This window comes from Mastomys coucha, unplaced genomic scaffold (genome assembly GCF_008632895.1).
Source record: "Mastomys coucha isolate ucsf_1 unplaced genomic scaffold, UCSF_Mcou_1 pScaffold9, whole genome shotgun sequence".
Classification (NCBI taxonomy): domain Eukaryota; kingdom Metazoa; phylum Chordata; class Mammalia; order Rodentia; family Muridae; genus Mastomys; species Mastomys coucha.
In genome coordinates this window covers 44,506,224-44,519,221 of record NW_022196915.1, presented here as the reverse complement: position 1 = coordinate 44,519,221, position 12,998 = coordinate 44,506,224, and the positions used below count along the sequence as shown (strand labels likewise).

The following is a 12,998-nucleotide window of genomic DNA, read 5'->3' as shown; positions in this document are numbered from 1 at the left end:
ATTCTTAGGGAAATGGATGGATCTGGAGAATATCATCTTGAGTGAGGTAGCCCAATCACAAAAGAACAAACACAGTATGCACTCTATGATAAATGGTTATTAGCCCAGAAATTTGGAATACAGGAAGAACAACCCACAAACCACAAGGAACTCAAGAAGAAGAAAGACCAAATGGTTGACAGTGCATTCCTTCATAAAAGGGGGAACCAAATACCCACGGAAGGAGTTGCAGAGATTAACTGTGGAGCAGAGACTGAAGGAAGGGCAAGCCAGCCTAAATATAGCTATCTCCTGAGAGGCTCTGACAATACCTGACTAATACAGATGTAGAGGCTCACAGACATCTATTAATCTGAGTACAGGGTCCCCAATGAAGGAGTTAGAGAAAGGACCAATGGAGCTGAAGGGTTTGCAGCCCCTTAGGATGAACAACCATGAACTAACTAGTACCCTCAGAGCTCCCAGGTTCTCAACCACCAACCAAGGACTGCACATGGAGGGGTCTGATTGTTCTGGCAGCATGTGTATAGCAGAGGATTGCAATTTGATCATCAATAGGAGGAGAAGAGCTCGGCCCTGTGAAAGTTCTGTGCCCCAGTGTAGGGGAATGCCAGGGCCAATAAGTGGGAGAGGGTGGGGTGGCAGGCATGGGGAGGGGGTAGGCAACAGGGGTTTGTTTTGGTTGTTTTTGTTTGTTTGTTTCTTTGTTTTTTGGAGGGGAAACTAGGAATGGAGAAATTTACATGTAAATAAAGAAAATATCTAATAAAAAAAGAAAATGAATAATTAAAAAAAACACAAAACCTCAAAGAAAAAAAATAAAAATAAAAAAAATACATGTTTGGTTTCAGTGGGTTCTTCAGCTGTTGATTTCTGCTTTTATTGAGTGTGAGCTGAAGAGATACAGGAATTATTTCGCTTCTTTCTGTATTTATTAACACTTGCTTTCTGGCCTATGATGTGATGGATTTTAGAGAAGAAAGTTGGATAGAGTACTCTGTGATTGCCTTATTGAGTCCATTTGATCTGTGATGCTTGAAATCCATTAAAGATTAATTTTTCAGAATTAATTTGCTTTTGCAGATAACCAGGCTTCCATTCCCAGCACCCATCCATAACTCCAGTTCCAGGAATCCAGTGCCCTTTTCTGACCTCTGAGTGCCCCAGACATGCAAGTGGTACACATGTATTCACATATGCAAACAAAACACTCATGCACATAAAAGAAATTTAAAATACTATGATAAAGACAAAATACCAATAAAAAGTAGTATAAAGGAAAAAAGGAGAAATGACAGTAACAAGATGAAGTGTCAGAGAAGCTCTTTCTGAGAACTCTAGGACTAAATTCTGCAGTGGGTGATCAGGAGCACTGTCAGTTGAACTTTCAGACTTGTGTTTTCCCATGATATACACTGCTGTGAGCCTGGACTGGACACAGGTTAGAAATCAGCCAGAGCAGTCTTCACTTGAGTAGCTTCCCTTCTTTGTGTGTAAAGGCCCTCTGTTGGCCACAGTTAGCTTTGCAGACTGTGGGCCTGACAGGGTCTCCCATCCTCTGGAGACTTAGGAGTTGTTATCCACAAGAGCCTCATACTTAAGGGCGTCTCCCAAGTGTGTTGGGGATAAGGGAAGAAAAAAACACAACACAGAGATCTTTACAGACAGGCCTGTACCTTTACTTTCAAAACTCACTAAGTGACCCTGCTGGAGGGCTGCAGCTGTGGAGAGATAGTTCCATGTAGCTTTAGAATTCTGACTCTACAACAGGATCTTCCTGGCAAATAGATACGTCTTGAGGATGACCTACCCACTGGCCTCACGCTTAGGGCTGTCAGACTCCATGTTCCTCTCAGTTGAAGAGATCTGCCCCTAGCCACCAAGAACAGAGTGTCTTCCTCTTGTAATCCTCACTGCCTGGCCCCAGCCTCCAGCCACCTGCAAATTCTTCACAGCTACCTCACCCTGTGTCTGTGGTCAGTTGATTTCCCAGTCCTTGATTTGTAATTACCTCTGTTCTCGGGCCCCCAAGGTAGCCTTAAATAGTAGCTTCCTGGTCAAGATGGCACCCAGCTGTAGCCCTCCAAGTCATGAGGAATGACAGTATGGAACTGCTCAGCACTGTAGACCATGCTTTCTCACCGAAACCCAAATGGGACTGAGGCTTTCTACAACTGTGAGCTTGTGGGCCGAGCAGTATTGTTCTTCACCATGGCCACCTGTGTTTCCTTTTAGATAGGCTTCTGCTCCCCACCTCACACACTGGAGCTGCACCACCAGAACTATTTGGCTTTGAATCCCCAGTGGGCTTCTCCAAGATCTCCTGTCACTCCTTTGTGATGTCTAATGCTGATCCCTTTCTCCCTCTGGAATCCAGTCTGCTGTATTTGATCCTAGCTCTTCTCTGTCGTTCACATGAACCAGCTACTAGTCTACCATTTTTGTCCTGAGTACTTGGTTCTTAAAGTAATATAGGTTAGTGAGGGAATGAGAGCTGTAACATTTGCAAATTTTTGAGAAATGGGTGTTATCATGAGAAAAGTATGTGAAATCTGGTTGAAAGACCTACACACAAGCAGAGGACTTAGAAAGAGGAAACTGAGGGTGAAGACAGAGTTGAGGGCATGATAGTTCAGTTAGGATGGAGAGATGTGAACATAGTTCTTATTGATGAAGAGAAAGGGGCTGGAGAGTTAAGCAGGACAAAATCCTGGAAAGTAGGGAAAGAGAATTCTTTGAAAGCCAAAAGGACTGTCATGCCACCAGCTGCCAGGTTTTCTGTTGTGCCAGGAGGGAAGAGTGAATAGATGGTGCCCATCTGGCATACTGTGTTTGCAAATTAGTAGCAAGTATTGGGGAACAGCCTAGACAAACAGAATAGTAGGGCGCATGTGTAGATGAAGGGCGTTGGAAGAAGCTTCCATGGTAAGGAAATAATACAAGGATTTTGAGAAGCCTTAAGCAGAGACATAGTTCATGAAGCATAGAGTCACTGGTCAGCCATTGACTATCCTCCTGCATCTCACATGGAGCAGTAGAATGCTGCAGTTGAATTAAGCTAGGGTTTTGTGGGCAAGTAGAGCATAGTCCTGGAGAAAGCCATTAATAATATTAACTACTTAGAAAAACTTTGACTTTGACTCATGGATCCTAAACAGGACAGTAGAAAAGGAAGTCAGATAGGAAGAAAGATAAAAACAAACAGAAAGTCAAGAGAAAGCTGCCGGTGAAGTTGGAAAGAATACATGGTGGGGAAAGAGTAGTTGGTTTAAAAACTAAACATTTAGGAAACTTCAAAATAGCTCTAGGGGCATGGCCCAGGAGTATAGAGCCCCTGGCTAACAGGTAAGGTCCTGAGTTGAATCTCCAGGGCCTATTCCAAATAAATACATATATACACATAATTCTACATATTAGTAAATATTAATCAGTAGCTGTTTTATCAGTTTCTGTTCACCCCTCAGTATGTCAATATGTAGTAGAGAGCACAGAATTTCATTATATATACTGAATTACCCGATGGTCTTTACACTGCCGTAACCCCTATTGCAGGGGTTCTCAATCTGCGCCTCACAAGAGTCCCATAGCAACTATCTTACATATAGGACATTTAAGTTATGATTCATAACAGTAGCAAATTACAGTTATGAAGTAACAACAAAATAATTCTATGGTTGGAGGTCACCATAACATGAGGAACTGTATTAAAAGGAACATGAGGGAAGTTGAGAACCTCTGCTCTATTGGATCCCTCCAAACCAAAATACCAGACTAAAGCTATGTGCTTTAAGAGATGATAATCTACAATTTTCATATTGGGAATTTGCAGGAATGTATGTGTTCTGAAGTCGAGAGACTCAACATTTCCCTGTATTTATCACAAGGAGGAGGCAGAGAAAGATCAGTTCTGTCATCCATGCCTTCTTCTCCATTGTCCCTTTCCAGACAGTCCAGGACCCCAGGCAGTGGACAGGACCATGGCTCTCAGCACCACCTCTTTGTGGACTCGCTCCTGCCATACCATGGCCTTATCTTAACAGGGATTCCAAAGTCAGTCAAGCTAATTCATAGTGGAGTTTAACAAATAAAAAAACTTTGAGGAAGGACTTAACAGGAGTTTTTGTTTGCTTGTTTGTTTTAGTTTTCCATTGAAATATAAATTTCCAAGAAGAAGGAAAGCTTCAACAGCAGTTTTATTCACCTGTACCTCATGGTCAGTGTTACTAAAACTGTGTAAACAATAACTTACATTGCTCCATTTCACCCTATTTTTATATAGGTTATCAATATATGTTGATAACATAACCAGCAAAAGGTAGAATGTTCTTGAGATAAAAATAATTCACCATGCATTACAAAGAAAAGTAATTTATAAGTTATGATTACTCTACGTTTTTAAATTCAGCTAGGTTCTCAATATCACACTTTGTGCAGGATGTTCTGACCATTAATTTCAAGCCATGTTGTGCTGTTAACTGAATAACTCATGTTTGAGTGTGCTTCCAACTTTAACATGTTTCTGGAAGTGTAAGAATTGTTTGCTTATCTCTCCAAGTGCCCCTTTCAGAATCTTTATTAAAATTTTAACAATATGTTTTTAAAAGAAAACATTTCCGTATTTGAACTGGAAAGATGGCTTGGTGGTTGAGAGCACTGACTATTCTTTCAGAGGACCCAGGTTCAATTCCCAGTGCCCACAAGGCAGCTCACACCTGTCTGTAGCTTATGCATATGGTGCAAAGACATATGCAGACAAACCACCAATACATGTTAAATAAATAAATAATGAAAAGATTTTTCCCTGTTTATTGTGCAGCTTTGAAACTGCCACTTAGCAGTGATCAGTTTACCTTTCAGGGGAACAAACAGGTACTGCACAGCTTTTGTGAGTGCCCCCAGCTCAGGCTCTTAGAGCCACTTTCTGAGGCAGATGCTGGCCACTGCTGGCTCTCGGATGTTTGTAATGCGTCATGAGCACAAGCTTGTGTTTTTATACCTTCTCAACAATGTTTATTTAAACCTTTTATTTTTAAGTCAGTGTTTCAGAGAAAGACACTGGAATTTTCCTTTTCAAAAATTGTCTATGCTTAAAGGACATTTACCTGTGTTTAAAGAAAGGAGATCTCCTTTGGCACCAAGCCCAGTACAATCTACAAGTTGGGCTTATTTTTCTTTCATTTTTTTCTTTCTTTGCTGTATTCCTTTGAAATATAGAAAAACACTATTTTCCACATTTTTTCAGGCTGCCAAGGGATGAAATGCTTTGATCCTCAAACTAGCATTAGAGCACTTCTGCCAGGAGCAAGACATGACAAACACAGAATGTATTCTCCCTTCGTGTATAAGCTGACTAGTCTCAGCATCTGAAGACTTATCCGTGTCCTCACTCTGAGAACGCACAACTGCTCTAAAAGCAAGGAAACAGAGAGCTGGTGACTGACTGGAAGTCAGTGCCCAGCATTCAGAGCATTTACTTGGGAGGTTTCAAAAAGTGATGTGATATGAAGGATTTGTTTCCAAATAGTACAGTGAGAGGTGAGGATTGAAGACAGTAAGACTCAGGAGTCAACAATGAACTTGAGTTTCATTATCTAACATAATAATATATAAGCAAGTGTCATTATTCTGTGTGGTTTTGTCTGTCATTGAATTGCTGATGATACAATATGTGTTTATTGTTAACATTCTAATTGCAGCAGCAAAAAACTCAACAAGAAAGTTTGTTAAGTGACCAAATATAGAGCTAGTTCCAAAGCTAGCTTGATTTGGAGCTCAGGCATACCCAGTACCCATTTTTCACACCCCACAGTTAAATATGGGCTCTCAGATACTGAATACTACCTTGTGTCAACTCCAATCACTTACCCATTGCCTCATATTTCTAAGTATAACTCTCAAATCAAGTCCACACACACTCTCCCCACAAAAGAAGTTAGTGACCCAGCATTCTCAGTAGAAATCATGCAGTACTATTCATAGTAGCCCAACTTCAGCCATGAATTGTCCCTGAACCAGTGCCTAGAGCCACACCCCTACAGCCTATTGAGCACCTTGGGCTCAAGCCACTTGCCATCTGTGCTGGCTAATGTTTTATCAACTTGACATGAGCTAGAGTCATTTGGGAAGAGAGAGTCTTAATTGAGCCAGGAATGGAAGCCCTAGTGTCAGGTCGAGGATGAAGTGAGATACCTAGCAGGTAAGGAAAGGGAGAAGGGAGAATGCCATCTTCCTCAGCATCTTGCTGGACAGTCTAGGTGATGCCCACGTGTGAGAGATCAATCGGCTATACTGCATCTACCCATTCTCAGGCTGGTTTCAACTGGAGAACCCTCCTAAACACACCCAGAAATAATGTACAGTCCTTGGCCCGGTCAGACTGGCACAGAACATTCACTATCATGACCTCCTAAATTTAATGAAGCATGAATCTTTCTTTTTAAACCCAGGCTGATTTCAGTTCTTGTTATACAGTGGTTTCCACTGTACCAAAGAGAGGTAGAGTAAAAATATCTATTTTTACAGAAGTGATGTTTCAGTATTAGTTATTTTGTGGTTCTCATCTAAAATATATCTCCTGATTTGTTCTTATTTTTCTCCTCCAGGGGTTATTTCATATACCGAGTATCTTTTCTTGCTTACAATCCTCACAAGTAAGTATATTGTGCCATTTCTCTTTTCAATCAGCATGTGACATCATATCCTTAACAAGCAAGACTTTTGAAATTTGGAATTTGCCTTTTTATCACTAAACACATTGGTAATAGGGCTGGTGAGATGGCTCAGTGGGTTAAAGTGCTTACTATTCAAACTCGAGAGCATGAGTTCAGGTACCCAGCACTCAAGAAAAGCCAGGCATGAAGGTAGTCCCAGATTGAGGGGTTAGGGAGAGATCTCATGGGCTAGCCAGTCTACTGAAACAGTGGAAAGCTCCAGATTCTTTGAGGGCAGTAAGGTGGACAGCAATAACAGGAGCCATTCAAAGTACTGCCTTCCATGTGTGCATGCTCATATACACACACAGGAACCTTGACAAAATAGTGTTAAATTAGAGTGTTCCTGAGATCTCCTCTCTCCCCATATCCAGAAAATTTGTGTCTGAGACAGAACAGGGTGAGAGAAATCATGCTTAGTTTTCTCAGAGAGAGATCATGGCTAATATTATCTGAGAAAATGGAAAAGAAAAAAAAAAGTGTGGTTAAAGATTTCTGAGAAAGCCTTCTCAGAAAGAAAGGGGGGGGAGGGAGGGAGAAAGAGAGACAGAGACAGAGAATTGTGTTGTTTTAGGAGGGGGTGGTTTGGTTTTGTTGAGAGTCTCACAGTGTGACCCAAACTGCTTGGCGCTCTCTTGAACGCACAGAGATCTACATGCCTCTGTCTCTGAGATTAAAGGATGGGCCACTTGGAGATTTTTGGCCTCTTGGGGATTTTCTTTTTTTAAGATTTATTTATTTTATTTATATGAGTACACTGTAGCTATCAGTCACACCAGAAGAGTGGATCGAATCCTATTACGGGTGGTTGTGAACCACCATGTGGTTGCTGGGAATTGAACTCAGGACCTCTGGAAGAGCAGTCAGTGCTCTTAACCACTGGGCCATCTCTCCAGTCCCTCTCGGGGATATTTTTAAAGACAACTTTATTTGATATTGAACAATATTCTTGTTCTTCAAAAGTATTCTGATGAAAACTAGGAAAAGACCAAGGGACTCCAGCTGTGGGTGACACTAAGTAGACTTGGTGACTTAATGCATCATACCTTACTGCACTCTAAAACAAACACAGCATCAGTGAAAATTATAGAATCTGCTGTTCATGGTTCATAATGCTATTCCAGTGTTAATAATATCTTAGACTTGCTAAGTGTTCTGTAGATGTGTAAAATTTTACATATTCTATTAGAGGTGTATTGGCCTGCCCCTATACATTATTATAGTATGTCCAAAAAAAAATGGCAAAATTAAAAGTTAAACTAAGAAATTAAATGATGATGATGATGATGATGATGATGATGATGATGATGATGATGATGATGATGATGATGATGATTGCTATGAAACTAGCAGGAGTGCTATGAGAATAGAAGGAAGCTAGGGTGGAGGTGAGGAAACAAGCTCTCACAGTGCTTTACTGTAAAGGGCGAGCACACAGCCACAGCTCATGGGAGACGCCAAGGCGCAGCAGCTCTTGGCTGCTGTGGTGGTGTAGACTGTGTCTCAGAAACAAAATGAAAGAAAGAGGAACTGAGACTGATCCTCTTTTCTCTGCCCAGCTCTGGCTCTGGCTCAAGTACTTTCCAGTCATTTACTTCAGGTTTGGAGGGTTTTCTAGCTACAAATACTTAGCTTTCACCAACAACTAAATAATTGTTCCTTGTTCATCTCCTTGCAGAACCGCATTCTGGGTTCCATGTTGCCTTTAAAATGCTGGATGCGGATGGTAATGAGATGATTGAGAGAAAGGAGTTTGTTAAGGTGAGCACATGCCTGTTGTTGGGTTTTATAAAGCACCTGGTACTTGTGTAGTCTTTGTACATTTCCTTAAAAATCAAAACCATCTTCACTGTTTACATAGGAAGCATCAAACCATCATCATGTACAAAACTATTTTCTAATGGCTCAGCAGTTCAGGGCACGTGCAGCTCCTACAGAGGACATGGGTTCAGCTCCCAGCATCCATGGAGCAGCTTACAACTGTCTGGAACTCCAGTTCCAGGAGATCTAATGCCCTCTTTTGACCCCTGCAGCACCAGACACACACATTGTGCACAAACTTGCATGCATGCAAAACACTCATATATAAAATAAAAATACATAAATTTTAAAAATTGCTTTCTGAAATATAGTTTTAGGGACATTGACAAGTGATTAAAGTATAAGATTTTTCAAAAGAGAAATGAGCTTTGAAACATCTGCATTTTCATGATTTTGCTTTCATGACTTCAATGTATACTTATAAAGTAAAAAAGAATTTATAGACCATATGCTTTAAAAAATGCCTGTTAACCATATATTTTAAATTAGTCTCGTATCAAAAAATAATAATAAGCTGGGCAGTGGTGGCGCACGCCTTTAATCCCAGCACTTAGGAGGCAGAGACAGGTGGATTTCTAAGTTTGAGGCCAGCCTGGTCTACAGAGTGAGTTCCAGGACAGCCAGAGAGCTACACAGAGAAACCCTGTCTGAAAAAAACCAAAATAATAATAATAATAATAATAATAGTAGTAGTAGTAGTAGTAGAAACTTAAGCCTTCATGAAAAATAATAAAGCCAAAATGTATAAATTAGTTCAAATTTTTAAGGAACTGAATACAGCTAATATTTGAAAAGATGTAAATACAGCTAAAGTGTTTAATAATGTTTTCCAAATCTCAAACAAGGAAATCCATTCTGTTTCTCAAAAGTAGATAATGATATGAAAGAAATACTTCACTGTAAACTGTTGGGTATGCTCTGTAGTTACATGCAGAGGGGTATGTGGATGTGTAGTCCATAACTTAGTTGATTGTGGGCACCATTGGTAAACTAAATGGGGATATTCAACTGGCAAATTAATATGTGTACAAAAATGACTGATTTGTAGCATTTTGTTTGTTTGGCTGGCTGGTTGGTTGGTTGGCTGGATTTGGGGATTTAGGTTTGGTGGAGTTTTGGGTTTTGTTTTCCAAGACAGGTTGTTTTTATGTAGCTCTGGCTGTCCTGAAGTCACTGCGTAGACCAGGTTGGCCTCAAACTCAAAGAGAGCCACCTGCCTTTTTCTTACCAGTGCTTTTTTTAAGCCTTGAGATGTAAAACACATAGCACTCTCTTTAGTGTGTGTGTGTGTGTGTGTGTCTACGTGTGTGGATATGAATATGTGTGTATGTGTTAGAAATATGATGATGCTGAGTTTAAAAACACATTTCTATCTGCTTTCAAAGTTAAATACATGCTTAGCATATGACTTGGAAATTTTATTCCAAGATTAAAAGTCAAAGAAAAGAGAATATATAGGTAAGTGTGTTGGCTCAAGCTTGTAATCCCAATACTTAATAATTTTGGAGGATTGCCATGAGTTGTAGACCAGTCTAAGCTAGCCTGGGCCACAGAGAGAGACCCTATCTCAAAAACACAAAATAGCTGGCAAGTGACTCTCTGTAAGTTGAAGGCCAGCTTGGTCTATACACCAAGTTCCTGGCCAGCCAAGGAACGTAATGAGACCCTGCCTCAAACAAATAACTTGAAGATAGAAAGCATATGTTAGGACCTGGGTATGAATATATGTCACAGTTTTGTCCATAATAGCTCCAATTTGGGAGCAACTAAAATGTTTGTCGACAGTGATTAGGTAAATAAATGTTATATGTACAGTAGAATTCTACTCAGCAGCAAAAAGTAACAAAGAAGTGAGCAACCACAACAGTAAGGATAAATCCAAATGAAAAAAGTATAAACTGTGACTCTGTGCATATACAGTTCTTCGTATTGGTACTAAAAGAAAACAGACCATTGGTTGTTTGGAGCCCGGGAGGAATGTGGGATTGATTGCCTCCAAGAGGAAAGGGAGAGAGAGGGAAGAAAGGCTGAAATACTGAAAATACTTCCAAGTCTTGATCACTGTGGTTATGTGGGTCTGTAAGGTGTATGTTGTTCTCTATAAAAATTCACTCAGTAAATCTTTTTGACACTGTTCAATACCATAGCTTTGAAAATGGTTTGTTTTATACAAGAAACTATCACAAAGCCTTGGAACAGAGGAAGAGCAGAAAATATCCTAAATAGAGAATGAACTATAAAACAGTCGAACCCCTCAAAAAGTAGGCTTACCAATGCTTCACAGTGATCCAGAATAGACGAGCCCATCTGTGCATATGAGGAGACAGCGTAGATGATGTGCCCCCTGAGTGGGCTATAGAGTGGTGGATGGAGGCTTGGGGCTCATGTGCACAGACTGTTTACCTGCAGTCACCAGGAGTGCTGAGTCTCTTCATTTTAAAAGCTTGTTCAATTAGACCCTAGGCTAGAGAGATGGCTCAGTGGCTGAGAGCACTTGCTACATGAGCATGAGGATGTGGGTGCAGATGACCAGTACCCACATATGGCCATGCATGTCTAACACCGGTGTGCAGGAGTCTCAGGAGCTGCTGGCCAGCCAGGTTAACAAAAGCCACGGAGTTTCAGATTCAGTGAGAGGCCCTGTCTCAAGGAATAGGCCAGAGTGATAGAAAAGGACACCCACCATGGTGTTCTGGCCTCTTCAGGAACACAGACACACATATACCTGCAAACATACATGCATATCTCATGCATGTGCACACACACATGCACACACAGACACACACACACAGAGACGCACACCCAACAGTAAACAAAAATAACATGATTAAGTTAAATGTTTGATCTAGAGTGAAGGTTTTTCGTTTAGTTAGATAGACTAACTTCCTTGTTACTTTTCTTGCCTAAGTATGTATGTAATATATACATCCTCTGCAGTTCCCAGTGTCATTTTCTTTGAAGTTCAGTTTTGAAACTGTACTCAAGAGGCTAAGGCAGAGGATCACAAAGTTCACAGCAGCCCAGGCTAAATGACAAGACCCTGTCTAGAAAAGATGTTTTACAATAAAGGGCAGCATGTGTGAAGACACTTGGCAAAGCAGCCTGGATACAGAATCCTCATAGATTATGAGTTACTTTCAGCCATTACAATTCTACCCTGAGTAACTAGGAGCAAATTTATCAGCAGCATGCTTTTATCACAGCTCAGAAGCCTTAGAAAAATAGTTCTCCTTAGTCTCATCTCCAGTGATGGAAGTAGTAGTTTTGCCAAGAGCAATAAGCAGAGTCCCAGAGCCAGAAAGCCCCAAAGAAAGGCAAGCAAATCTTGGAAAGAAAGGTGAGACAGAGGGAATGTTCACCAACAGGCTGTCCAAGGTGATTGAATAGATAGGGCTGACTGGAGACATCTGAAGTTGAATTACAGGGACATTTCAAAGGAGAGGTAAGTGAACTGGATAGATGGCTTAGCAGATAGACCCAGGTTCAGCTCTCAGCTAATGGTAGCTCTCAACCATCTGTAACTCCAGTTCCAAGGAGTCCTGTACACACTTCTGACCTTCACAGGCAACAGGCACACACATGATGCACATGTGTACCTGCAGACAAAATACTCATATGCATAAATGAAAATTATTTTAAAACTTTTTAAAGAGAAATAGGGACTGGAGAATAAATATGAATTGCAAAATTACTATCAATAAATTTAAGAAATTATTTTGAGACTATTTTTATTTTTGTGTATATGTACATATATGTACATGCATGTATATATATGAAGCATATACACCCCGTGGAGCATGTGTCAAAGTCAGTTCTCTCCTTCCACTGTATGGATTCTGTAGTTCCAACTACAGCCATTAAGCCTGGCTTTAGTACTTTAAGCCATCTCACAAGCACCCCTTTTGAGATAGGTGATAATTAAAGAAGGAGCTTAAACCTTAAGGAAGGAAATATGGTTGCACACATAGAACCTGAGAAACAGTGCTGTAGTTTACAAGATACCATTGCTGTCTGGCTATTCCATCTGCCTTAGAGCCAAGAAACACATGGATTAATGACAGTCACTCAGGTAGAGAGGCCATGAGGTATAGAATTAATCAAGCTGTTAGAAGTTGCATGTGTGTGATTCTCTGAGACCTGGATAAACTTTATGTTTTATTTCCAGTAGACATGAGGTATGTATCTTTACAGTAGTGAAGTAGAGGTGACTCTCTAAGACACTGAACAAGAGTCCCTGCAGTGTCACCAGCAGGCTTGCAAAGCTCAGAGCTTGTTGCATTTCAATAGTGTTTAGGGTAACATGAGGCAAAAATCACAAAGCTATAGATAGAATCTTTGCAGCTACAGAAGATCATAGATACTCAAGATGCCTTCAAGACAGAGAAGACTACTGGCAGAATACTCAAGGCTGGTCTGTGGCGCACACACACACACACAGAGAGAGAGAGAGAGAGAGAGAGAGAGAGA

The 12,998-nt window shown here is 40.6% G+C and overlaps 1 protein-coding gene across 2 annotated transcripts in view; it reads left to right on the top strand.

Moving 5' to 3' along the window:
* The window catches only part of Micu2 (mitochondrial calcium uptake 2), an 82,450-nt gene that overhangs the window by 47,576 nt on the left and 21,876 nt on the right, over positions 1-12,998 (top strand). For both annotated transcript variants that reach the window (XM_031362875.1, XM_031362874.1), the window contains exons 5-6: positions 6,603-6,650; positions 8,389-8,471. In XM_031362875.1, coding sequence (XP_031218735.1) covers positions 6,603-6,650; positions 8,389-8,471 — 131 coding nt within the window. The remainder of the gene's footprint in view (positions 1-6,602; positions 6,651-8,388; positions 8,472-12,998) is intronic.